This window comes from Solanum verrucosum, unplaced genomic scaffold, assembly GCF_900185275.1.
Source record: "Solanum verrucosum unplaced genomic scaffold, falcon-dt-bn FXZP01000281.1, whole genome shotgun sequence".
NCBI classification, from domain to species: Eukaryota; Viridiplantae; Streptophyta; class Magnoliopsida; order Solanales; family Solanaceae; genus Solanum; species Solanum verrucosum.
Window position 1 is genome coordinate 1548602 of NW_026020554.1, and position 27944 is coordinate 1576545.

A 27944-nucleotide genomic window follows, 5' to 3' on the forward strand; every position below is an offset into this window, starting at 1 on the left:
AAATTGTAGCCGCTATTTTAACTTTAGATACGCACTGGATAAATTCATTCATAGGTAATAACTACCAAACTACATAGGAGCTAGATGTAAATTACAATATGTAAGTTTGATGCGATGAACTCGATTGAGAAAACATTACCAGAAGAAATCGATCCCTAACATATCTTATGAGATTCCTATCTGCTTTTACATTTCGTTATCACTAATTAGAATGTGATGAGATAAATAAAATTCATTTATCCTTAATAAAAAGTCTGGAATTTGAGTAAATTCCCAACTAAAAATGCCCTTCTCTAAAATACTTAACTAAGTTTTACGCGGTGTGAAGCTAAATTAATGATAACGAGGTAGGAAAGTTGGGGGATAGTCTTCCAAGAGAAGAAAATTTTAATGGAATTAATCAATTAGAACATAAGTACATTTAAGACATAATGCATAAATGTGTCATTTAGATTGACTTAAGATATGGCCAAACCTACTTTTAAGTCAATTTTTAACTTTTCTGTGCTTGACAAACATAAAAATAAGTAAAATAAATGACTTAAAGTAAAGGTTAGTAAGTGTTTGGCAAAGTTAAAAATAACTTAAAATAAGTAAAAAATGACTTAAAATAAGTCAAAAGTCAAAAGTAGTCCCCCCCTACTTTTTATTTTTTGACTTAAAAGTTATTTAAGTTTGACTTTTTATTTTTGAGTTAAAATCTACTTTTTAAAATCAATCCAAACAAACTCTTTATTTGATTTCAGCTAACATTTACCTCTTTCAGGGTGTGAACAAATAAATATTAATTAAACTCATATCTAAAATTAAACAAGTAAATGCATATTCTCCGTGACATAATACACGTGAGATACCACGCAGAACACAAATTATAACATGAAATACATGCCATAATTATCTCTATATAAACCCAAGAAATGAGCTCTAATTTTACTCTCAAAACAAATCTTGTAAGTTGTAACGCTTTTACTACTCTTTTGAATTTCACACTAAATCTTTCACATATACTTCTTCCTACCCACCCACCCCACCCCCACCCCCTAGTAAAAAAAACAAGACAAAAAAAAAACAAAATTAGTTTATTTTATTTAAAAAAAAAATATTTTGCTTCTTCTTGTCTTGCTTTCTTCACATTATATACACAACACAAGAGGTATATGCATTGTCTTATATATATATATTTCTGTTTCTTCTTACGATTTTATTTTTCGTTATATACGAGAAAATGATTCTTTTATAAATAATGTTTATATATATATATATATATATATATATATATATATATATATATATATATATATATGTTTCTTTTTGTGTAAAATTTGCTTAGAAGTTGAGAAAATGAAGAAAGAATGGAGCTTTGTTCTTGGATTATTGGGAATTTTGCTTCAACTATTTTTGCTGGCTGAATCTTCATTAGCAAAACAGTTAGTGTTCTTTACTTTTATTTACTTTAATTTTAATTAGTATTCTGTTATTTGACCTGCATTTAATTTAAGAATTGACTAAGATTTATTTGTATGTGTAATTAATGTTTGTTTATGTCTTAGTTGAGCTGATATTTTTTTGTATTTTATACAACTATGGTGTCTGAATTAGCTGGTGCATATCAACTATCTCATTGTTTTTTTTTTTTTGCTACTATAAAATTTTTATGACTCCGTTATCAAGACTTTAGATAGATGGAAAAATTAAACGCTAAAATAATCATTTTTTCAGTTTTGATGAAATTTAATTGTGTTTTTTATAATTTTATCCCGCTTCGTTTATCACTAAGCCATTAATCTTAATTGGAAACTCACTAGTTAGAATGATTGATAACTGAAATTTTTTAAAATCTTTTTTGGGAGAATTTACATATACTAACCTTTTTAAATACTCTTCTGTATTTTCTTCATCTCATTTGTGGCTCAATGCTATAGAGACTCTACTCGTAAGATTATATCGAAATATGATATTATTGTTATTGAAAATAATTTAAAAAATCGAGTGAATGACACATGTCAAGTTTGTATGTGATGGAAAAAAACAAAAAATGCTCTAAGAATTTGCCATTATATTTCACACACATATTTTTTCGTTCTCATATGAACTAACTTTGTCAACTTTCCATTAATGAAAAAGATTCATCCAAATTCCTATCTTTTTGTTTTACTTTTCACACCATACAATATGATCTCGTGAACATATCTTTTTAAAAAACATTTAAAAAAGAAGAAAAAAAAACCATTTTTAGAAAATAATTTCGTTCCCTGAAAAATTACATGATGTATATAAATTTTAAAAATTATGAATATTTTATGTTAAATTTCGTTGGTATTGTTTTTATATATATATTTTTTTTGTATTTTAATTTATTATAATAAAAATTCTGACTCTGTTACCAATTTACGAATTTGTTCAATCAACACAACCAGATGCTTTTTTGGTTAAAAGACAAAGAAGAAAGTGGTAGAAGTTAAATGAGAACCCGTTAATAAGGAATCTAACTTTTCTTTGGTACTTGTGACTCTATGTTACCAACTTTTGACCTATATTATGAAACGGAAAATATTTTCATGAAAAATAAGTTATTTTATTTTATTACTTATTTTATTTTATTTCTTACGCTTGATATATAAATAAAAATTATTTTTACATAATTATATCATTACCAATTGAGATGGGGTGGTGGGTTAGTCGGGATGCGTTTTCTACACAGAGTTTGAAATTGACATTTTTGATCAAAGCTAGAAGAATCTCATTCATTCTATCATATTTATCGTGATAATTTTTTATTGGGGTTTTCTATTTGATATCTGATATCTGTATTGGAGTTTGATTATTCAGAATTCACGTTGCGTAGAATTCCATTTGAGGGAAACACTTTCTACCAAAGTTTTTTTCATACTCATGACTCGAATCTGAGATTTTAATTAAGAAAAAAACAATCTCATCTACTGTATCACATCCTTTGATGGTGTCGCGACCACTTTTAAGGTTTCCTATATTTACTTGGTTCTTAATTTTTTGTGTTTTTTCTTTCTTTTTGGTATTTGTTTTGCAGGAATGTATTAAAGAAAAATAGTCAACAAGACCAGCAAGCTTTTCCACCAGTGCAAATTCTAAGACTGGATGATGATTATGTAAAATCTTCTTTTTCCTCTTTTTAAACCTTTTTACGTTGTACTGACTTTTCAAAAATATTATCATATTTGTATAAATCCTTCAAAAATGTGCTACTGTACTTTTGAAGAATTCGATATACATTTAATGAGATTTTTTCAAAAGTCCGAACAACATAAGTTGAAATATAAAATATTGATATGATATTCTTATTTATTTCTTATTCAATTTTTTTTCTTTTGAAGGTTGTGGTGGATAATGGAATATTTAATATTACTTTTTCTGTTCCTGGTGGAATGGTCACTGGAATACAATATAATGGAATTGATAATTTATTGGAAAATGGAAATAAAGATGATAACAGAGGGTAAGTTTTTTTTTTTTAAAACCTTTTATTTATTTCATTTTAAATATTTTTTCTTAGTTCTAATATTTACTTAATTTTGTATACTTGAAAATAAAATTAGGTATTGGGATATTGTTTGGAACAAACCAGATGAAAAAGGGATTTTTGACAAGTAAGTTTTCTTGTTCTCTATATGTATATATTTTTTAATTTAATTTCTACAAATTTTGACTCTTAAATGTAATTGGAAAAGAGTAAAATAAAATTAGTCGAGCTGATCCAAACATAATTAGGATAAGTTCATGTCTTTTTATTTTGATGCATTTTGTCAATTCATTTCACATTAGAACTTCGTTAATTAGTGGCAGGAAAAAATACTAGATGATTGTTAACAATAAAATTATTAGTAATTTTGAAGTATAACGAAGGATAAAACTGAACTATTTATGTCATGTGTATACAGACTTCATGCAACGGATTTTAAGGTTATTATGGAAGATGAAAATCAAGTGGAGCTTTCATTTACAAGGACTTGGGATTCTTTAAATTCCAAACAACTTTCCATGAATATTGACAAAAGGTGCTAATTTTTGTTCTAATCTTTTATTTAATTATAGTTTTAAGCATTTATAATTTATTTAAGATATGTAATATTTGATTTTCACCATTTTTTCGTAGGTTTATAATATTAAGAGGAATTTCTGGATTTTATTGTTATGGAATTTTGGAACGTTTAGAAGGATGGCCAGATATTGATGTTTATCAAGGAAGAATTGCCTTCAAGCTCAAGGAAAAATTGTATGTATTTCCTTATCCTATTGTTAAAATTCTATTCTATTTGTCGTGTTCGCGCCGTGAAAGTAGTCACTAATTGCGACGTTAGGAAATGATAAGAATATTCAAAACTTTAGTATATATCTCTTATAAAAAGTTGTTTTTGACTTATATATACAATATTATTTCCTATAGGCACAATATGAGTTTTTCGATGATAAGTGTTCAAATGATCATCCTTGGGTCAATGTAGTTACCCCTCTAATGCTTTCATTAGAGTAGACTGCCTACATGACACTCCTAGTAGAGTGAGGGCCCTTCGCCAAACCCTGCTAACACGAGATATTTTGCGAACCTATCAACCCATCCCCCCTTCCCCCCTATTTGGGTTTCTTGATTATTATTTTTTTTTAAAAGAAGGGATGTGGGGTTATGATTTATAATTTTTGTTTTTGAAAATAATTGAAGTTGATAATTTTCATTGTTGGGCCAGGTTCCAATATATGGCAATTTCAGATGAAAGACAAAGGATTATGCCAACGGCCCATGATCGTGAAGTGGGCCAAAAACTTGATTATAGTGAAGCTGTTCTTCTTACAAACCCAAACAATTCTTTCATCAAAGGAGAGGTAAATTCATGATACATTGGGAAGTTACGAATATATATACCGTTTGGCCTACCAGTTTATCAGTATGATTGAAATATACACAATATATACATTATAATATATGAATATTATATGTATATTTTGTATACTAGATGGTCGAAGCATGCAAGACCGTTATTATCCCTATTTCTTGTGCCCTAAATTTTATTTATTTGTTTTAGGTTGATGACAAATATCAATATTCTTGTGAAAACAAGGATAACCAGGTCCATGGATGGATCAGCCCGACTCCACAAACCGGGTTTTGGATGATTACACCAACCGATGAGTTTAGAACTGGTGGGCCCGTCAAACAAGACCTTACTTCTCATACCGGCCCAGTAAATCTAAATGTAAGTACCTATGTCACATCAAATCAATAGATGTATGACACATGTATGCTTTTAAATTTTTTCAATGAGAATGACTCATACTGTGCCCAAATTTTTGGGAACATTGTGATGTCATGGGCACTCGTGTTCCACTAGCCCGTGGCTGGCCTAAATGCGAGTCCATAATGATGGACATTAACTCTCTTAATGTCATATCTTCTTATTTGGTCAATGTATATGACTTGACCGATCAATAGATCAACCTTTGCCAATCAGAGTCATTCTTTGATATATGGTCACACACTCATGGTCATTCCATTGACCGGATTATTTATCGAGTACTCACATACTTATTAAATTATACAACAGATGTTCTTTAGTACACATTATGCTGGAGAAGTATTGGGACTAAAATTTAGAAATGGAGAGCCCTGGAGAAAAGTTTTTGGCCCTGTTTTTGTCTACATGAACTCACTTTCACCTGATGAGCCAGACACTCTCACACTTTGGACCGATGCAAAAGAACAAATGTTCGTTGAGATTGAAAATTGGCCGTATAATTTCCCTCTTTCGGAGGATTATGCTCGAGCTGATCAACGTGGTATTGTAAGTGGCAGATTGCTCGTTCGAGATAGGTACATTTACCATAAATTTGCCCATTTTATGTTGAAAAAAAAATGAGTGATTTGTTAACAAAAATTTTGGCCCTTTTTTGTAGATATGTTAGCCAAAGACTTATTATTGCAAATTTAGCTTTTATTGGACTGGCTGCTCCAGGAAATGTTGGATCTTGGCAATTAGAAAATAAGGTTATTTTTTGCAAATTGCTATCTCTTTTTAGGCTATTTTTGCAAATTGTTATCTATTTTAGGTCATTTTTGTGAAATGGTACTTGTAACTTGAATTGCAAAAATAACCATTTTGTATCTTTGTTCTTTAGGCATATCAATTTTGGACTCAACCAGATAGTGAGGGCTATTTCTTGATCAAGAATGTAATTCCAGGGAACTATAGTTTATATGCTTGGGTGCCTGGATTTGTTGGAGATTACATGTACGATCCGTACATTATTGTCACCCCAGGTCAGGAAATACGTCTTTCATTCTATGTTTGAATTGGTACGGAGTTTAAGCAAAAAATGTTTTTTTTTTTAATTTGTGGGGTTAAATATGTCATAAGCTTCTCAATGTTGGTAAATCAAAATGGAGGGAGTAATGTTATATCTACTCTTCCATTTACATCAAATAGTTAGGTGATATCTTAAGTCCGTTGTTTTTACCTTGATTGCATACCTGATCCTCCAAAAGTAGTGCATTTTTTGAGCTTTTGACATTGTGAGACAATTTTTGGAGAGTCCCAAGCAACACAGGTGAAAAGTAGAGTTCATGATGATTTAAATTCAATGCTTTCAACAATTATGGGTTCAAATCTAATTAGTACCTAAAAAAAGTCTTGTCTGGTGCACGAAACAACTCGTATTCATGTAAGGTCATGGAGGGGCCATACCTAAAGGAGGTCATGATGTAAATTGCTTGTCTTGATGTGCAAGTTGATTCCATGCCTCAAACTTTACTGTTGCTCCAGGACTCTCTTTCTGAGATCTTTGTATCTATTGAAATTTTATTTATTGGTTATAAGTAATATTAAATTATTTCTACATATCTAATATGTTTATGTATAAAACAGGATCAAGAAAAAGGGTAGAAACTCTTATATATGATGCTCCAAGAAATGGTCCAACATTGTGGGAAATTGGAATTCCTGATAGAACAGCTGCTGAATTCTTCATCCCTGATGCACAACCAAAACTCTTGAACCAATTATATGTTGTACATAATCAAGAAAGGTTAGAAAAATCCCATTTAAATATCTAAATTTTGTGTCAATTTCTTATTGGTTTCTTGAGCTGAGGGTCGAAAACAACCTCTCTATCTTACACAAGGTACATGTAAGGTCTTCGTAGACCATACTATACTGAATATGTTATTGTTGTTGAGAAATGTAATTTGAGGGTCGGAAACAACCTCTCTACCTAACAGAAGGTATGTGTAAGGTCTACGTAGACTCTACTATACTAGATATGTGATTGTTGTTGAAAAATGTAATTTGAGTGTCGGAAACATCCTCTCTACCTCATTAAGGTACGTGTAAGGTCTACGTAGACCCTACTATACTGAATATGTTATTGTTGTCGAGAAATGTAATTTGTTGGTTTTTTCAGGTATAGGCAATATGGATTATGGGATAGGTATACAGAGATATACCCTGATGATGATTTGGTGTTTACTATTGGATTAAGTAACTATCAAACAGATTGGTTCTTTGCTCATCTCAATAGATATTTTTACAAGTATGTTCACAACTCCTTTACACCCTTTAGCATTTTTTTTGAATATAATCTTATGTAGTTATATTGCCGGACTCTATAAAAATGTTGTCACACCTGTATATTAGATCCTCCAAAAATGTACGATCCGACATGTAGCCGGTGATACTTTTTGGAGAATCCGAACAACATAATTTTTTATCATAGATATATTTTACATCTTTATATGCTTTAGCATCTATTATCCTATGTTGCTTAGACCCTCCAAAAATGATGTCGCACCTATATATTAGATCCTCGAAAAATGAATATATTTGTATGATCCACTATGTATCTTACAACAGTTTTGAAGAGTCTGAATCGATATAGCTTTTATCACTAAAATTTTCCCTTTGCGTAATAAGTGAAAATTCTTAATGTGCTTAGAATAATACAATTAGTCAATATTCATCAAAAATGATTTAAAAAAAAATAAAAATTCTCATAACCAAATACTAGAAAATAATTTTTGTCGTATCAAACGCTAACTTTATAGAATCTTGATTATGACTTTGGTGATATATATAGTGATGATGGGAACAAGACTTATGCACCAACAACATGGCAAGTTCTATTTGATCTTGAAGATGTTGATCAGTCATCAAACTATACTCTTCAACTAGCATTGGCCTCAGCACATGAAGCTGAATTGCAAGTATGTACAAATAATCTTTATCAATCATTTTATTTGTGACTAACAAATAGCCACTTTTTGGTCATGTAATTGAAAAATAGTCATTGTCATGAAGTCTCGTCTATAGAATTTGTAACATCATGACATAGGCTATATTTCAAAGCCAAGGCCTAAAAATGGTCTGTGAATGCTATTTCTACATAGCTTTTGTTGACTTATAATTGCATGTTTGTTCCAACGTTTTAGGTTCGATTCAATGATCCAGAAATCGATGCTCCTCACTATTCGACAGGGTTGATAGGGAAGGATAACGCGATAGCAAGACATGGTATACATGGAATATACAGACTATATACTATAAATGTTCCTGGCTCTCTCCTTGGTTTTGGAACAAATATTATGTATCTCAAGCAAAGTAGAGGTGATAGGCCTTTTAGAGGACTTATGTATGATTATATTCGTCTCGAAGGTCCTTCAGATGAAAGCGATTAGTCTGAAGGAATTAATGTTTGACTTAAACTTTTAGATGATATAGAACGACAAATTTTTTGGATGCACATGTTGATAGAATTTGAATTATCAAAGAAGAACCAAAAAAAAGTGATATTTATTTCTTAATCTACTAATCTTGAACCGTTAAAATCAAAATAATTATTAAAGTTTTTCCTGTCTGTTTAAGTTATCATGTTCAACTAATTAAAATTAGCACCGAGTAGGACGACCAAAGGTTTAAAAAGCATATAATACTGAGAAATTCTTCATCCACATTGTTTGAACTCAAAATCTCCGATTAAACCAACTTTTTGTTGTTTGGAACTAAGTTTGTCGATATTGTATTTTGGGAACTACAAAGTATTATGTTGGTTACGTAAAAAAAAAAAAAAAAACTAAGGAAAAATAAATTAATAGAACAAATCTTTCCTTGTTTGGTGTAATTTTTTGATGCTCGCCGTCCGAAATTAATTATCATGTTTTACTTAATTTCAAGAGTTAAATTATGTAAACTTTGATGGACATTTTAAAATGTACTTTTTTCATCAAATCAAAATTAAAAAACGTTGCATCTTTATGGTACTTCTGGTATATATATTTTTTTAATATTTGACTTTTAATTATAAAATGTACAATTATTCTACTTATTAAATACAAATATTCTCTCACATAAATTGACATTTATGGTAAGTTTTTTTTTTCTTCATGAAACCGCCTTGTGGTTGAAAAAGGAGTACTAATCTGTGTGTGTTTTTTTTCTTCCTAAAAATAAATAAATAAATAAAGTTCAACTTTCCATTTTACTGTAAAAAATAATAATTAAACTTTCCATATTACCTTAAGTTAAATTTGGAGAAATTAAATAAGGAATATGTCCGTAGTATACTTAGCAATTTATTAATTACATATTAAGGGCAAGTAAGCTCCTATATATACCCATAGAAATTGTACCTGTTTTTTTTTTTACTAATTATATAGTAATTCTTCTCCTTAGAATTTAGAAAACAAGTTCTTGTTTTGTCTTAAGGTTCACACACTTTTTGCTCTCAATGTTATTGGATTTTGTTTAGCATTTAAACTACAATGTATAAATTTTGTATAGCATACAAATTAAATAATCAGTAGTGAAGCTAGGATGTTCAAAACTTTAGTATACATTTTTTAAAAAGTTATTTTTAATTTATATACATAATATTATTTTCTGTATGCATAATATAATTATTCTTGGATTATTCTAGTCACGCTACTTCATACCCTTGATTAAGTTGATTTACAATAGTAGGTAATTGAAAAAGTAAATCAGGTTTATATAGGTGGTTAAAGTGAATTACATTGATGTATAAATTCTCCATATTGTCCTTTATTTGGTTTTTTGCCACCCGATAATAGAACCCCACCCCTGATTAAATTCGAATCAATTGAGAGTAAAACGTTATTTAATAAAGATGATTTCATATTCAATACAAAGCTCGAATCCGTATTTTAGAACTACTGTTTTTTTTTTTTTTGCATGCATGAATGATATACGATAATATTTTTTGGATATTCTCTAACATTGATGTTTTTTTTTTCTATTAATTGCAGTGTTGAAAAATGGGTTTCAAAATGCAAAACAAAATAGTTTTGTATTGCTTTGCTAGTATTTTCCAATTTTTCTTGCTCGTCAATGGTTCAAGGGTGCACCATCATGATAATCGGTACGTACTATAAAATATAATAATAATAATTATAATTAACTACTAAAAATATTTATTTATTTATTATATTATATATACATATATTTATTTTTGTAATTTCCTCTTGTAATTAAATTACAGGAATACTTCAACAAAAGAGAATCCAAAATTGCAACAAGTTTCTCCTCCCGTCACACTGACGGTCACAAGTCAATACGTAAAAAATCTCTTTATTTGTTCTTTCTGTTCGACTGTTTCAGTACTTTATATACTATTTCGATAGTTAAACGAGTTTTTTTTTTTACTTTATGAGCTAATTTTTTTTATTAACTTATTTTATCAGGTGGTAATTGATAATGGCATTGTTCAACTTTCTTTAACTAATCCTACTGGCTCTATGTTTGGAGTTAAATATAATGGTATTGATAATCTCCTTGAACCTTTACAAGAAACACAAAGAGGGTAAGCTAATTTTTTAAAATAATTTTAGATTAATAAATATATTGTGGTAATTAATTAAATTTATTTATTTGATTTATTAATTACAACTCATGCAGATATTGGGATACTATGTGGAATGGTAAATTTGACACGTAAGATTTTTAATTAATTTAATTTTCTTTTCTTCTATTTGTTACATTTTTTTAAAAAAAAATTATGTACATTTTTTCTTGATTTTTTTGGCAGGCTTTTAGCATCAAAATTTAGTGTGATAGCACAAGATGATAACAAAGTTGAAGTTTCTTTCCAAAAAATATATGATCCTTTGAATGGTAACAATCCTCCTCTAAATGTTGACAAAAGGTAAGATTTTATAATATAGTATATTGAAATTATATGAAAAATATAGAAAGGTCAAGAGCCTTGGAACAACTATAAAGTTATCTTCGTGTGACCAGACATCACACCCCTTGGAGTGTGACCCTTTCCTTGAATACTGCATCATAACACTGAATGCTTTGTGCACTGAACTGTCGTGAATTATATGAAAGCAAAAATAAATGTATATAGGTATGTGATGCTACGTGGGAGTTCTGGATTTTATTCATATGGAATATTTCAACATTTAAAAGGATGGCCAGCTGTAAATTTGGATGAAGCTAGAATTGCTATTAGGCTCAGCAAATCACTGTAAGTTTATTCAATTTTTTGGAATCGGTTTTCATGTTATGTTATATAATTTAAATAACAATATTTATTATAGCAATAAAAAAATATTCAAATAAATGTTGTTGCTATATAAAGAGGTTTGACTGTGCTTAAAATATTTGAGGATTGTTTTTCCATATAACAATTTCATTATAACGACCAACATTTTTAGAGCCGTTAAATTATCATAAACGTTTTCCACAAACAATTTTTATTTTATTTTTTCTGAAAATTCGAATATAAATTAAAAGGATAATTACTATCTTGGATATTAAATTTGTGTGTATAATTTTCTTTCTTTCTAATTTTTATTGTTAGGTTTCATTTTATGGCAATATCAGACGATAGACAAAGGATAATGCCAACAGAAGAGGATCGTGCTAGTGGTCAAACACTAGATTATAGAGAAGCTGTTAAAATTACAAATCCATCCAACCCTAGACTCAAAGATGAGGTAACAATATTTTATCGAGCTTAAGTTTTGTGCATTGATAATATAAAATGTTCGGAGTAGTTATCTTGTGTCAAATCTGATCTGATAAAGTTTTGTATGAATAGCGCTTTATACTGTTAGTGTATACAAGTTAATAAAACATTCGAAATATAGTCTTTATTTTGTGTCAAGTCTGATATGATAATGTTTTGTATGAATAGTGTTATTTTTAAACTGTCAATATATATAAGTTAAATGTTTTGCTAATTTTAAATATTTTTTTAATCTTTTAGGTTGATGACAAGTACCAATATACAGATGAGATTAAACATATTAAAGTTCATGGGTGGATAAGTTATACTCCACACATGGGGTTTTGGGTAATTTCACCAAGTTATGAATATTGTAATGGTGGACCTATGAAGCAAGATCTTACCTCTCATGTTGGTCCAACATCTATGGCTGTAAGTATATATATCCTTTTAGCTACAATTATCTTATATATATAATGATAAAAACACGATTAACTTGTATACATCGATAGTTTATCAAATTTTTATACTGTTAATATACAGAAGTCAAACTCTATGAAATTAGAATTGACATGTATATTTTACTAGTACCACTAAAAAGGAGTGAACATTCTTGTCGGAAATATGAAACTTATATACAATGACAGTGTAACAATTTTTTACTTTGTCAACGTTCTTGTTGGAAATATGAAATTTTGCTTTATGTTCAACTTCTTGTTATGTTGTTGTTATTTTTTTCAATCCTATTTTGATTTACTTCATCAAAAACACTCTCTAATGTCACTTACAAAGGTAGAGATAAGATCTGCATACAACGATCTTCCTTTTTAGACCCTACTTGTGGAGTCACATTGGGTATGCTATAGTTATTGTAATAGTGTATAGAAGTTAAACTCTATGAAAACGATATACATACTAGATACTACTACTAAAAATGAGCGAGTTTTCAAGTTTCGATCAATGGTCCTATCAGAAATATGAGATTTTCGATGAAAAGTCTAATAAACGTTTTGTAAATGAAATTATAAATTATTATAAATGTTTGAGTAATTTACATATATATTATTTTTTTACAGATATTTTTCAGTGGGCATTATGCTGGGCCACAATTGGGAGTTTCATTAACAAATGGAGAAGCATGGACTAAGGTTTTTGGGCCGGTATTTTTCTATGTTAATTCAGATTCTACCAATGATCATACCATACTTTGGGAAGATGCTAAAAGACAGGCAATTAATTAATTAATTTTTAATTTTACTTAGTTAGGTTTTTTTAAAAAAATATTTTCTATGAGTGAAAACTAATATTTTGTTAATTTTTGCAGATGAATGAAGAAACAAATAAATGGCCTTATGATTTTCCTGCATCAATAGACTATCTTCATGCAAATCAACGTGGCTCAGTTAGTGGTCAATTAATGGTTCATGACTGGTAATTATTTTCTTAAAATTCTTAAAATTCTATAATTAGTGAGTGATTTAACTAAAATCGAATTTAATGTGTATACACTAGCAATATAAAAAAGGAAAAAGAGTAAGAAATACCCTTAACTTATTGGATTTGACTTATATTTGTCATTCGTTAGTCTGACGTCTAGCTCATAGAATCCTCCATCGTTATCTTTTGTCTCAAATTTATCTATAAATAATATAAAAGTTCCAAATATGCCCTTTGTACTAACCGTGGGTATATTTGGACTTGCATGCTTTAAATTATCGCATTTGTACATATGTTTTTTTATATAATCAGTGTATATAAATTAATTAGATTATTTATAACTTAATAAATGTCTTTTTTTTAGGTTTATAAATGTAGATGCTTTGCCTGCATTAAATGCATTTATTGGACTTGCTGAACCTGGACTTGTTGGATCTTGGCAAAGTGAAACCAAGGTAATGTACTTTTGTTTGTCTATATTTTTATTTTATTATATATTATATATGGTTAAATTTAAAAAATCATAATTAATTATGTTATTTATTTATTATTGACAGGGTTATCAATTTTGGACTCAAACGGATGATTCTGGTAATTTTAAGATAAATAATGTTAGACCTGGAATTTATGGAGTATATTCTTGGGTCCCTGGAGTTATGGGAGATTACAAATTCTCTTCTTATATAACCGTTACACAAGGTATTCTGTCTGCTTCATTTTATACGATAATATTTCATTAAATGAATAAACTTATTTTTTAAAAAAAGTACTTTTGACATGTACCAATGGTATCTTTAGAATTTTTGAACTTAAATATGCAATGTCTTTTCTTAATCAATTAAAAAGAAAAAGTGTCATATAATACAAAACTAATAAAACACTATAGTATAATAAAAATTCTAACTTATATAATTTAATTTTTGCAGGAAAGGACACAAACTTAGGTCAAATTATTTTTGAAGCTCCAAGAAATGGTCCAACATTATGGGAAATTGGATTTCCAGATAGAACTGCTAATGAATTTTTTATACCTGATCCATTGCCTGGTCTTCAAAATTATTTGTACACTAACACTACTATACATAAGTAAGTACTACGGGGTCGATCAGTCATTAATATTTGTATTAGGGTAGACTGTTTACATCTGTGACCCTTCCTCAGACCTTTCGTGAACGTGAGATGTTTTATGCACTAGACTGTGTTTTTTTCTAATTTGATTATCATGATACGTTGCTAATTACAGGTTTAGACAATATGGTTTATGGGATCGTTACACTGATTTATATCCTAATGGAGATTTAGTGTACAAAATTGGTGTTAGTGATTTTAGAAAAGATTGGTTCTTTTCCCATGTAAATAGGTAATTGTTTATAATGTCTTTTTAATTATTTATTTGTCTATTTTTTTTTAATAATTACTTATAATATTTTTTTATTTTTTTTAAATATTAATTGCAGGAGAAATAAGGATAGGAGTTTTTCAGCAACAATATGGCAAATTGTATTTGATGTTAAAAATGTGGATTCTAGTGGCACTTATCATCTTCATATAGCTTTGGCTTCTGCATCTTATGCTCATTTACTAGTATGGAATCTTCGTCTCTACTCTCAATACTCAACATATTTTAGTTTATAAAATTTATGAGGAAAACACCAATTAAAAAATTAAAGAGAATCAAATATCGATTGTGTATATTATATTTGGACTACTTTTACATGTATATATTATCCTCATGTAAATGGTATAAAAGTTAATAATTCTGAAAAATTGTGAATATTCTCAGGTAAGGGAATGGTCAAAAATGCACATTTCAAAGTAACTAATCACGTATTACCAAAATTATAATTCAAATTTACTAACAATAGAAGGAACAAACATGTTATTTACCCTTACGTATAGCTTTATGTTACACGTATTGAATAATAATATACATGACAAAAATCTTATTTTAATTGTCGTTCTAACTTTTTTGTTGAATTTTTATATTTATAGGTGTGGATAAATACTCCATCCAAACCAAGACCATGGTTTGATAGTTCACCAATTGGGATGAGTAATGCAATAGCAAGACATGGAATTCATGGATTATATATGACTTTCGATATTGAATTTCCAGGGACACAACTTTATATTGGTGAAAATATAATATATTTGAAGCAAGCATCAGTTTATGGTCCTTTTACTGGACTCATGTATGATTATATTCGTCTCGAAGGACCTTCAACAAAATAAAAAAAAAGGGATTATATTTAGTTTTGTAGGTAGTCATATTTTTTTTTTAGTTTTCATAGTCATTTTTTTTAATAGAATGAATATTGTTCTAGAGAATAATATTTTTATCATCATACTCTAATAAAATTTTCTTTCTTCATATTGGTATTTTGGTTTCGTTTGTTTATTTGTTTGTCTGTCTTACATTTAATTTATTATCTCTATAATTAATAACTAGCCATTATCTTATACTAGCTTGCTGGTTTATCGAGGATATGATCAATATGATTATAGATAGGAAGATTTAGAGGTTGAAAATTAGGATAGAAGGTTAGTAAATTGTCGAGTGTTATCTAGTTTTTCTTACTAGTATTGTTTTTTTAATCATTCTCCTACTATCTTATTCTTCAATTTTAGCATCATCTTGACTCAGTTATTGTATTATTTATTGTGTGTATTGTTCTGTTCACTATTGAATTATGGTAAATTTCATATCTTAGGTCCACCTCTACTTCTGATTCTCACGTGTGTTTGATTTAAGTAATTTATAATTAATAAAAAAAATTCAAATTCTCAAAGTTATATATATATATATATATATCTTTAGACCACCAAATCACCAACTCTTTCACCAACTCTATTAAAATATAATAAGACCAGAGAATATAAACAAACTACAACTCCTATATGAAATTTAAATAGTTTGAAATGAGATGCTTAAAGTGAGACAAGTTTTAACAAAGAAATGGAGTACGTATGAACAAGAAGACTTCAAAGAAAAATGATACATTGTATTATTTACCTATTTAAATTATTACTAAATTTGTGCTAAAAAAAATCTTGACATTAAGTTGATCAAATATTTATTTTTAATCGATAATAAATGTGTGCAGATCAATTCAATATTAAAGTATATTTTAATATAAAAAAGATAATAGTTTAGATATATAAATGAAATATCAAATAGTTATAATCGTTTAAGCACATTTTTAACTATTAACTCTATATTTTACTGTCTTTCACCCTTGAGCCGCCTTTGAATCGACACATGTATATTTTATCTTAGTTTTTTTTTTAAAAAAAAAAAAAATCATATTCAAAGAATGACATTACCTAGTGATTGATGTTCTTTTTATTGTTTATTGTGATTATTTAAAACAATATTGTTATTCTATAATATTTGACAAAATTGATTCTGTCGAATGACGTGTGGGATTACCTATCAAGAATAAGAATATCAAATAAAATAATTAATGAATTTATTGGATGTGTTTCCTGTTAATAAATTTAATACAACAAAAATCTGAATAATCAGATCAATTATACCTAATTTTGTATTTTTTTTTATTTTTATATGTATTTTACAATTGATAAAGATATTATTTTTAATTGGTAGGGTCGATGATCCATTTATTGTCAACCATCCTATTTATAGTTGTATGGAAAATGACTCAGTTACTATTTTAAAGAGCTAAAATATTCTTGTTTTCAGATTATTATTTGTTATATACATTAATCTATGATTATTTTTGGAATTATGTGGTGAAGTCAATAAATTACTACGCGAGTTGCAATTTTTTTAAAACTATACTAAAAATATTGCAAGTTACAATTTTTTACCTGTCAATTTCATGTAAAAATACTATATATTACAAAGCGAAATATAACCAACTGATATGGAACAAAAAGGGTATATTTACAGTAAATAGTACAAGTACACTATTTTGGTAAAATTCTCTTCATTTAAAAAAGAAAAATCATTTTATACCTCACATAATATATATTCTTTTCGTTTATAAACGAATGACTTAGTTTAACTTGATACAAAGTTTAAGAAAATAAAGAAGCTTTTTCATTTTTGTGGTCGTAAATTAAAATCATGTCAAATGTATTAAAATGCTCTTTAATTTGATGACTTTAAATATACCACGTGAAAAATTGAGATTAAAATATTACCAAAAAGAAAAAGGCTTATTGTTTTAAATCAGACTAAAACAGGAAAAAATCATTCTTTTTTAAATAGTGAGCGTATAATATAAGACAAAAAAACAGCCTTACAAATATACTAAAGTTTTTTCTGTTTGGTCAGAAAAAGTAACAACCACTTCTTTTCTACTCCAACAACCCTCAGCCTTATGGTTCGTAATTCAAATTTAATCAGGGCTCTAATGCGAACTCTAAAAATCTAGTCCAAAAAAAAAAAAGGGATACACTTTAAATGAGGAAATGCGAACCACTTCTTTTCTACTCCAACAACCCCAACCTTATGGTGCGTAATTCAAATTTAATCAGAGCTCTAATACAAACTCTAAAAATCAAGTCGAAAACAAAAAAAGAAAGGGATATACTTTAAATGAGGAAATGACAACCACTTCTTTTTCCTCTCCAATAATATTGCTTTCTCTTTCTTATATATTATATGCTACATAGTATGGTATACATTACTCAAAAAAATCAAGAATCACCTAAAAAATAATAATATGGAAAAATCACATGAGAATGAACAACCAATTAAGGCATTTGGATGGGCAGCTAGAGATACTTCTGGGGTACTTTCTCCTCTCAATTTTTCAAGAAGGTACAAATTTTATTAATTTCTTCGACTCGTGAAATTATATTGAATACGTTGTTATTGTTATTGTTATTGTTGAGGTTTAATTTGGATTTTGAAATGGATGCAGGGAGACAGGTGAAAATGATGTGCAATTCAAAGTTATGTATTGTGGAATTTGTCATACTGATCTTCATCAAATCAAGAATGAATGGGGCATCACCAAATATCCAATTATACCTGGGCAAGTTTACTTATCTTTTTTTTTAAATTTTTTTTTATTGTTTTTTATTTGTGATCGTCGGAAAATTTTGTTGTGTATATTGGTAACAAAAAATTGTAGCTATTTATGCAAAATGTGTTGAATCGATCAAATTATTAGTTTCATCTCCGAACTATTGACAGTCTTAAAAATATCCTTCTACTTGACTAAATAAACTTAGATACACCCTCGATACACACCCCCGATCTGTCACATGACATAACAAGTGGTCTCAAACTCTAGTAGGAGTATGTGACTCTTTGTAAAAAGCCGAGAGAAGTGTTGAAAACAACCTAAACATGACCAGAGTTTAAGAGTGTAATTCATCCATGTTGCAAGATCAGGAGTGTATTTTAAGTTCAGTTAGTCAAATAAATGAGTTTCTTTAAGGTTGCCAATAGTTTAAGAATGAAACTAATAATTTACGCCGAATTTAGAGATGTTTTCAATACTTCTCTCCATATATCTATAGAATTCTGACTCCGCCACTTACAAAAATATCCATTTTTCCATTAAAATCTGCAAGAATATTCATTACTAGCAATCTGACTGCTGTCAGAGATACTACAAACATATTGATATTTGTGGGAAAAAAAAAATCCTAATCTGAGCTACTTCCAATTTCCTTCTCTTATCTGCTTGGAACTATGTTGCTCAGACTCTTCAAACATACCTTTGGATACGTATTGGATCCTCTAAAATCTGATACGATGCTTCAATAATTTGAAGGATCCGAACAACATAGATTTGCACTATGTGGTAAACAATTTTGAACCTCAAAAAGATTATGTAAGTGGATGTTGTTTTTAACACCAAACAAAACAATTAAAAAAATACTTGGATGGAAGGTGTAGAGGGCGGATTGATTTCTTAGATGATCACTCAGAAAGTCATATACGATAATAACTACTAGTTGAATGACCATCTGGATAGCTCGATTAAGTCAACTAAGAAATGTGTAGCCAAAATCCAAATGTATATTGAAATTGATTTAATTAATAACTCAAGTATATAACGTGGAAAACAGGACGGAAGCTAGTGGGAGGGAGCGCGATAGGAGGGGTGAAAGAGATACAAGAGATGGTATACTTCGCGGAGAAGCACAACATAACACCAAATGTTGAAGTCCTGCCAATGGAGTACGTGAATACAGCTGTGGAACGTCTCGTGAAATCGGACGTTAAGTATCGTTTTGTTCTTGACATTGGCAATACTTTGAAGAAGAGTTAATATAGGGACATGTTGTTCTTGTTGTGTGTTTGTATTTTAAGCGAGAAAAGAAATGGTGTGAGTTTATGAGGCAATTACTAAACATTCCTTTCTATTACTCTTATGTTTCATTTTATATAACACCATAATAAGTATTCATATTCAACTTTTTTTTGGTTTTTCATCTAGGGTGTGTTTGGTATGAAGGAAAACGTTTTCCTGGAAAATAAGTTGATTTTTGACTTATTTTCTCATGTTTGGTTGGTGAGTAGAAAATATTTTCCGAAAAAGATTTTTAGTGTTTGATTTATAAATGATTTTTTTTTGAGAAATATCTTTTATTTTTACTAGGGTAGAAAATAATTTTTGAAATTGAAAATATTTTTTAAAACTTAAATTTTTTTGGGGGTGGAGTGGGAGGGGGTGGGCTGAGGGTAGGGGTGAAAAATTGAAATTTTGAAGTTGAAAATATTTTTTAAAAACAAACTTAAATTTTTTTTTGGGGGATGGGGGATGGGGGCTGGTAGGGGGTGGGCGGAGGGGGTCGAGGGTTGGGGTGAAAAAATAAAATTTTGAAGTTGAAAATATTTTTTAAAAACAAACTTATTTTTGGTGGTGGGGGAGGGGGTGCTGGTAGGGGGTGGGTGGGGTGGGGGGGGCTGGGTAGGGGTGAAAAAAATGAAATTTTGAAATTGAAAATATTTTTGAAAAACAAACTTAAAATTATTTTTGGGGTGGTGGTGGTGGGGGGGGGGGGGCTGGTAGAGGGTCGAGGGTAGGGGTGAAAAAATGAAATTTTGAAATTGAAAATATTTTTAAAAACAAACTTAAATTATTTTTTTTGGGGGTGGGGGCTGTTAGGGGGGCTGGGTTGGAGGTGGGTGGGGGGGTCAAGGGTAGGGTGAAAAAATGAAATTTTGAAGTTGAAAATATTTTTTAAAAACAAACTTAAATTATTATTTTTTTGGGGGGGGGAGGGGCTGGTAGGGGTGGGGTGGGTGGGGGGCTGGGTAGGAGGTGCGTGGGGGGGGGGGGTCAAGGTAGGGTGAAAAAATGAAATTATGAAATTGAAAATATTTTTTAAAAACAAACTTAAATTATTTTTTTTGGGTAGGGGTGGCGAGTAGGGGGTGGGTGGGTTTGGGGGGGGGGGATCGAGTGTAGGGGTGAAAAAATAAAATTTTGAAGTTGAAAATATTTTTTAAAAACAAACTCAATTTTTTTTTGGGGGGGGGGAGAGGCCGGGGAGGTGGCGTGGGTGATCGAGGATCGGGATGAAAAAAATAAAAAATTGAAGTTGAAAATATTTTTTAAAAACAATAAAAAAATTGATAGGGGGGGAGGGTAGTGGATGGGGTAAAAAATAAAAAATTAAAATTAGAAATATCTTTTAATAATAATTTTTAATATTTTTTTGGGAGGGGGTGGGGGTAGGGGTAGGGGTGAGGGTGGGTAAAACAATTGAATTTAAAAACAAGGTTTAAATTTTTTTTTTTATGGGGGGTTGGTTTGAGGGTATGGACAAAATAAATTGATTTTTTCAACAAAAAAATAATTGTAGTTTGAAGTTGGAAGAGAGTTTTGGAAAATGTTTTCCTTAAGTTTTGAAGGGAAGTCATTTTCCTTAAATTTGAGGAAAATAAGTTGATTTGGAAAACATTTTCCAAAACATTTAACCCAACCAAACATGAGAAAATTGGAAAATGAAAATGTTTTCAGAAAATGTTTTCCTTCATACCAAACACACCCCTAGTCTTTGATATCTGCTTAGGGGCCCAACCACCAGACAGTTGAAAAACGATACGACCCAGGACCAATTCTGGTTCTTCTTTCTATCAAAATAAATCAAATTCAAAAGCACACCATCCTTCTTTACTTTACAACCAACCTCCGACCCAAAGTGCTTTTAGAAAAGGTCAGTGGGGCAATAAAAAAGACTTGCTTTTGACGTAGAACCGGGGGAAGAATTATGGCTATAAATGCCCTAGCCTTCTTAGGCACATGGTTCTAAAGATTAAATCTCAAAGCGGTTCTAATTAAAGATTAGGCAGAAGAAGAACTATAACTAGAATTCTTCGCCCCTCCCCTTGTACCAAAAACAAGTTCAGAACATAAAGATATTGGGCTCATCTATTATAAGTTATTAGTTTACAGAGCTATCATAGATTTCTCGAGTAAGGAGACGAGACAAGTTTGAAATCCACGTTCACGTTGGAAAATCCAACATTCTTTCTAACAAAGGCTACTTTGTAATCAAATCGGAGACTTGAATCCAAGATGTTTGATTAAATATAGAGGAGTACTTATTAGTACACTACCACAACCCTTGTTGTTGTAAACTTAAACACTTGTATAAAGTAGGAATTAGAGCATTTTTGGTCCATAAACTATAGGTATATTCTGACTTCGGTCCTTGAGATATCTATTAAAACACATTTAACATTGAATTAATCGAAATATGTGTTTGATCTTTTTATCTAAGAAGTATGTCGTATTTGAACTACTTTAAAACTAGATTCCTTTTAAATATGGAGTAACAATACCAACTTAAAAAAATATATTCATGTTGAAAATTATATAAAAATAAAAAATAAAAAAATAAAAAAATCTAAAGAGGATATTTTTTGTTTAAATGATACAACTAGATATTTCAAATAGTCATGTCTCTTACCTTTTTTTTTTTTGCCTTTTTTTTTCTTCCTGAATTGACCTAATAGAGGACCCATATTATTTCCTTCTTCATTAATCTAAACAAATAAATGACTTATACTAAGTTATATTTGAAAAAAAAGATGCACCGACAGCTTTTATCCCCAATTATAATGAATTGAGATATTGTTCTCAAGTGGTAGGGTCGATGTTGTATTTATTATTTTCCTTTACATGTAGTGACTCTGCGATGGTCCTCCAAATAATTATAATAAGGTAAGCTTGAAGATAAGCTTTGTATTTCCTCCATTTAATTGAATGGATGAGGTCCGATTTTTTTTACTAGACCCCCCTAAACTTCAAATTTCTTTTTAGTATTTTGATTGAAATTCAATTTGATCAAAATATTAGATTCTTATTTTTTTGCAAATTTGTGCATATTCGAAAACAAACAAAATAGTAGGATCAAGGGTGAGATGTGGGGGTTGAGTTGGGTGGCGTGGGAAGAATATAATCTACCTGAAATGTTATTTATGAAACTTGTATTTTTTACATTGTGTTAGGACTTTATTTTCCTAATTATTAACGATTTTGTAAAAAAATATTTTTCAAAAATATTCGACCAATCAAACATAGAAAAATTAAAAAATATTATCTCTCTCACTAAACACACAATTTATTATTTTATTTTTTTTCAAATTATTGTTACCATCTTTTCTGATGGCTATACTGGAGAGGTAATCAATCACCAACCATATATCCTAATTAATTATTGTGGAACGAAATTAAAGTGACGCAACTATCATTTTCGAGAGCTAAATTATAGATGCTCCCTCAACTACAAAATCTTTTTCAAATTATTGTGTTTTTCACTTATTAAATTATAGCATTCAACGTGATCTTTGATGTAACTTTAAATTACAAGATTGAAAAATCTTCTTCATTTTCTTAAACATCGTGCAAAGTCAAACTACGCCATTTTTTCTGAAATGAAGAGAGTAATACACACACAAAAAATTAAGAAATTCGAATAATTCTTAAAAGTTTGCTTGTAAATACGAAAATATGTGTGAAAAAACGTCGGAACTATACATAATACTTCCTCAACTCATTACGGAGGTCCTCATATAGTTTTTACAAAAGAAAATTCGGGTGCCCCATAGGCACCAAATTCATGGGCTAATACACACGAAAAATCAAGATAGTTGGGTAATTCCTAAAAGTTGGTTGGTAAATGCGAAATTATGTGTGAAAGAAATGGCGGGACTCTACGTAATACTTCCCCAACTCATAACAGAGGTCCTCATATAGTTTTTTCATAAATTTTTTTTGGGTGCCCTAAAAGCGCTAGATCCATGTGCTATAATACACACGAAAACCAAGAAAGTCGGGAAAATCCAAAAAGTTGACTCTTAAATGCGAAAATATGTGTGAAAAAAGGCAGAACTATACGTAATGTTTCCCTAACTCATTATGAGGTCTGCATATAATTTTTTCGAAAATTTTTTTTGCATGCCCAAAAGGCGCTAGAACCATGGGCTTATACACACGAAAAATGGTTAAAGTTTGGTAATTCTTTAAAGTTGACTCGTAAATGCAAAAATATGCGTGTAAAAAATGGTGGGACTATTCATAATGCTTCCTCGTATAGTTTTTTAAGAAAAAAATTGCAGGTGCCCCAAAGGCGCCAAATCTATGGGCTAATACACATGAAAAATGGTAAGAATCGGGTAATTTCTAAAAGTTGACTCATAAATGTAAAAATATGCGTGAAAAAATGGCTGGGCCTTATGTAATGCTTCCCAACTCATTACGGAGGTCCTTATATAGCTTTTTAGAAAAAACTTTTGGGTGCCATAGACACTAGATCCATGGGTTAATACACACGAAAAACGACGAAAGTCGGGTAATTCCTAAAATTTTGCTCATAAATATGAAAATATGCGTGAAAAAAATATCAGGACTATACGTAATGCTTCCTTAACTAATTATAGAGGTCATCATATAGTTTTTTCATAAATGAATTTCGGGTCCCAAAGACGACATATCCATGGGATAATACACACGAAAAATCAAGAAATGTGCGTGAAAAAAACGACGGGACTATACATAATGCTTCCCCAACTCATTATGGAGGTTCTCATATAGTTTTTTCAGAAAAAATTTTTGGGGTGCCCAAAGGCGCCAGATCCATGGGCTAATACACACAGAAAATCAAGAAAGTCGGGTAATTCCTAAAAGTTGGCTCGTAGATGCAAAAATATGTGTGAAAAAATTGGCGGGACTATACACAATGCTTCCCAAACTCATTACGAAGGTCCTTATATAATTTTTTTCAGAAAACTTTTTTGGATGCCCAAAAGGTGATAGATCCATGGGTTACTACACACGAAAAATCAAGAAAGTCGGGTAATTCCTAAAAATTAGCTCACAAATATGAAAATATGCGTGAAAAAACAACGGGACTATACATAATGTTTTCCCAACTCATTACAGAGATCCTCATATAGTTTTTTCAGAAAAAACTTTCGGTTGCCTCAAAGGCAGTTGATCTTTGGGCTATTACACTCAAAAAACCAAGAAAGTCTGCTAATTCTTAAAAATTGACTCATAAATGCGAAAATATGCGTGAAATAAATGACGAGACTACACATAATGCTTCTCCAACTCATTATGAAGGTCTTCATATAGTTTTTTCAAAAAAAATTCAGGTGCCCTAAAGGCACTAGATCCATGGGCTAACACACGAAAAACCAAGAAAGTCGTATGATTCTTAAAAATTGGCTCGTAAATGCAAAAATATGCGTGTAAAAAATGGCGGGAATATACGTAATACTTTCCAACTCTTTATTGAGGTCCTCATATAATTTTTTCAGAAAAAAAATTTGAGTGGCCCAAATGGGCCTGATCCATAGGCTAATACACACAAAAAACCAAATATAATCTATATATAAAGTTAATTTTCAAACATAAATATATGATCTGATTCAGAATCAAAATTACTGGATTCTGTCGAGGGATATACATAAACCAATTGATTCGGATTTATTATTTACCAAATCAACCAATTGCATTTGTTTTATTTATTAATAAATCAAACCAAATCAAGAAAGTCTAGTTTTTTCTCTATTTTTTCAAAATCTTCTATGATTCCATACAATCATGTTAAAACATTTCACTGAAACCAATTTCTACTAAGCATGTCACTACTACACATAGTTTAAAATAATATAAAGACTGATTTTTTTAATTAAAAATTAGTGGCTAGACCTTGTTCACGTACTACTGAACCATTTTCATAGAAATATCATATAATATAAGATACAATATTATCTTATATTAATTAATAAAAAGGCAAATTGTACAGAGAAGCCATGACGATAACATTTGTTTCATACCTCATCGACTACGTCATTAGCCATCAACTCAAATGCCTATTTATTCAAATGAAAAATCAATACATTGGACTATAACTTTACTCAAATTAATTGTTCTAATAATAATAATAATAGTATCTCCAAATATAAACAAAAATCAAGAAAATGGAAAAATCACATGAAAATGTTAAGGCATTTGGATGGGCAGCTAGAGATACTTCTGGGGTACTTTCTCCTTTCGACTTCTCAAGAAGGTACCATCTTTTCGGATTTACGTTATATAAACTGACAATATAGATAGTGTATATTTTATATGAATTAGATCTACACCGATAGTGTATATCAATTTCGAACATATTGATATGTTTATCGAACAATATATAGCTGAAACTTTTCTTGTTGAATAGTAAAGGGTGACTAGTGAAAAAGATGTGCAATTCAAGGTTATGTACTGTGGAATTTGTCATTCTGATCTTCATCAACTCAAGAATGAATGGAGCAATAGTATATATCCAATGGTACCAGGGTAAGTTTCATTTTGATCCATCTATTTTACTGTGTTCTTTAATTATAACTCTGTCGTAGACAAAAATCGTTATATCTAATTTAATTTAAGTGAAAAATGGTAGATGAGCAGACTTATTATTCACCAAGTTTCAAAAAGAGTGTTCTTATAATTGCATTATATGTAGATACAGAGGCAGAGCTAGGATTTGAACAATATAATCATTGCAACATATGTAGTTAGTTTGGATAATTTTTCCTTTTCTCTAATTGTTTGGACAACAAAACTGTAAATTTGATCATCAAGATGATGAAATATGTTACTAAACAACTAGCTAAATCGGATTAATAAGCTTAGGACCCCATAACGTAGTTAGGGGTAAGTTCTGCTTACATTTTATCCTTTGACTCGACTTGTGAGATTACACTGAATATATTGTTGATTACAGGCATGAAGTTGTTGGTGTAGTAACTGAAATTGGTAGCAAAGTTGAGAAATTCAAAATTGGTGACAAAGTTGGAGTTGGATGTTTAGTAGGATCATGTAGAAAATGTGAAAATTGTGACAATGATCTTGAAAATTACTGTCCCGATATGATATTGACGTACAATGGTGTTGACACCGATGGAACCACCACGTATGGTGGTTACTCCGATATAATGGTAACGAACGAGCACTACGTGGTCCATTGGCCCGAAAATTTACCAATGGAAGCAGCTCCCTTGTTATGTGCAGGGATCACAACTTATAGTCCTTTGAGATATTACGGACTAGATAAACCTGGAATGCACATCGGTGTTGTTGGTCTGGGTGGTTTGGGACATATGGCTGTGAAATTTGCTAAGGCGTTCGGAACCAAAGTTACTGTGATAAGTACATCTGTCAGTAAAAAAGACGAAGCAATTGATCATTTAGGGGCAGACTCGTTTTTGGTCAGTCGTGACCCTGACCAAATGCAGGTCGATCAATCAATCAACTCTATTTCAATTTCAAATTTATAACATAGGCGTGACTTACGAATAATACTAATTTTCGTTTGTATGTTAAATACGAGCAGGGTGCAGCGGGGTCACTAGATGGCATCATCGATACTGTATCTGCGATTCACCCTCTTCTTCCATTGATTAATTTGTTGAAAACTCATGGGAAGCTTGTGATGGTTGGTGCCCCTGAAAAACCACTAGAGTTACCTGTATTTCCCCTGCTTTTAGGTACGTTTGGTTATAAATAGACGATTTTGTATATACATTTTTTTATATATTGATACGTATGTATTAATATAATGTGTGTAAATGTAATAGGAAGGAAACTAGTGGCAGGGAGCGGGATAGGAGGGATGAAGGAGACACAAGAGATGGTAGATTTCGCGGCAAAGCATAACATAACACCAGATGTTGAAGTTGTGCCAATGGACTATGTGAATACAGCGTTAGAACGCCTTTTGAAATCGGACGTGAAGTATCGTTTTGTGCTTGACATTGGCAACACATTGAACAAGAGTTGAGATGAGGGGGACATCTTGGTCAAGAAAATGAGTGTGTTATAGGGTTATGATTTTGTATTAAACTTGTACGTTTTGTTGTTTAGTTTATTTCTTATGTTTTGTGTATCAAAAGGAATAAGGAGTTAAAAGAATAAATACGATATTGTGTTTTCTAATATTGACACTCGGTAAAAACTACCAGCATTCAGTGTTTACATCAAATTATACTGATTTATCAGGGTTAAGTCATGAATTAAGGTGAAATATATGCATTA

The 27944-nt window shown here is 30.1% G+C and overlaps 5 protein-coding genes across 8 annotated transcripts in view; 4 read left to right on the forward strand and 1 right to left on the reverse strand.

Moving 5' to 3' along the window:
• The window catches only part of LOC125810154 (uncharacterized), a 316103-nt gene that overhangs the window by 93271 nt on the left and 194888 nt on the right, over window positions 1–27944 (reverse strand). The window lies entirely within an intron of this gene.
• The window catches only part of LOC125810167 (8-hydroxygeraniol dehydrogenase-like), a 52960-nt gene that overhangs the window by 18143 nt on the left and 6873 nt on the right, over window positions 1–27944 (forward strand). The gene's annotated exons all lie outside the window — the stretch shown is intronic.
• LOC125810161 (probable rhamnogalacturonate lyase B) lies at window positions 1339–8758 on the forward strand. Its single transcript, XM_049489683.1, has 15 exons — window positions 1339–1427; window positions 3047–3125; window positions 3351–3472; window positions 3573–3623; window positions 3915–4031; window positions 4130–4249; window positions 4719–4854; window positions 5055–5225; window positions 5574–5839; window positions 5923–6013; window positions 6145–6286; window positions 6891–7050; window positions 7426–7554; window positions 8098–8224; window positions 8450–8758. Exons 1-15 carry the CDS (start codon window positions 1342–1344, stop codon window positions 8693–8695), a joined length of 2043 nt encoding a protein of 680 aa, XP_049345640.1. The 5' UTR covers window positions 1339–1341; the 3' UTR covers window positions 8696–8758.
• On the forward strand, window positions 10289–15654 carry LOC125810131 (uncharacterized). Its single transcript, XM_049489656.1, has 16 exons — window positions 10289–10392; window positions 10513–10588; window positions 10715–10833; window positions 10929–10964; window positions 11059–11175; window positions 11383–11502; window positions 11839–11974; window positions 12247–12417; window positions 13062–13214; window positions 13310–13416; window positions 13787–13877; window positions 13980–14121; window positions 14349–14508; window positions 14666–14782; window positions 14880–15006; window positions 15415–15654. The coding sequence occupies exons 1-16, from the start codon at window positions 10289–10291 to the stop codon at window positions 15652–15654; spliced, it is 2016 nt and encodes a 671-aa protein (XP_049345613.1).
• Window positions 18088–27847, forward strand: LOC125810169 (8-hydroxygeraniol dehydrogenase-like). 3 transcript variants are annotated; one of them, XM_049489694.1, is made up of 5 exons: window positions 18088–18211; window positions 18315–18428; window positions 26635–27145; window positions 27244–27397; window positions 27488–27847. In XM_049489694.1, exons 1-5 carry the CDS (start codon window positions 18114–18116, stop codon window positions 27688–27690), a joined length of 1080 nt encoding a protein of 359 aa, XP_049345651.1. In that variant the 5' UTR covers window positions 18088–18113; the 3' UTR covers window positions 27691–27847. The 3 variants fall into 3 exon arrangements, with proteins under 3 accessions (XP_049345651.1, XP_049345650.1, XP_049345649.1); XM_049489693.1 differs by lacking the exon at window positions 18315–18428 and adding an exon at window positions 26094–26207; XM_049489692.1 differs by lacking the exons at window positions 18088–18211; window positions 18315–18428 and adding exons at window positions 25817–25935; window positions 26094–26207.

What these genes read in the sequence shown, in the direction of transcription:
- LOC125810161 (XM_049489683.1), top strand. Translation starts at nt 1,342, where the DNA reads ATGAAGAAAGAATGGAGCTTTGTTCTTGGATTATTGGGAATTTTGCTT. An exon ending in GAATCTTCATTAGCAAAACA is followed by an intron (nt 1,428 to 3,046) that starts GTTAGTGTTCTT and finishes TTTGTTTTGCAG; the next exon opens with GAATGTATTAAAGAAAAATA. An exon ending in CCGGCCCAGTAAATCTAAAT is followed by an intron (nt 5,226 to 5,573) that starts GTAAGTACCTAT and finishes ATTATACAACAG; the next exon opens with ATGTTCTTTAGTACACATTA.
- LOC125810169 (XM_049489694.1), top strand. Translation starts at nt 18,114, where the DNA reads ATGGAAAAATCACATGAGAATGAACAACCAATTAAGGCATTTGGATGG. An exon ending in CCTCTCAATTTTTCAAGAAG is followed by an intron (nt 18,212 to 18,314) that starts GTACAAATTTTA and finishes AAATGGATGCAG; the next exon opens with GGAGACAGGTGAAAATGATG. An exon ending in AAATATCCAATTATACCTGG is followed by an intron (nt 18,429 to 26,634) that starts GCAAGTTTACTT and finishes TGTTGATTACAG; the next exon opens with GCATGAAGTTGTTGGTGTAG.
- LOC125810131 (XM_049489656.1), top strand. Translation starts at nt 10,289, where the DNA reads ATGGGTTTCAAAATGCAAAACAAAATAGTTTTGTATTGCTTTGCTAGT. An exon ending in ATTAGGCTCAGCAAATCACT is followed by an intron (nt 11,503 to 11,838) that starts GTAAGTTTATTC and finishes TTTTATTGTTAG; the next exon opens with GTTTCATTTTATGGCAATAT. An exon ending in TTCTTTTCCCATGTAAATAG is followed by an intron (nt 14,783 to 14,879) that starts GTAATTGTTTAT and finishes TATTAATTGCAG; the next exon opens with GAGAAATAAGGATAGGAGTT.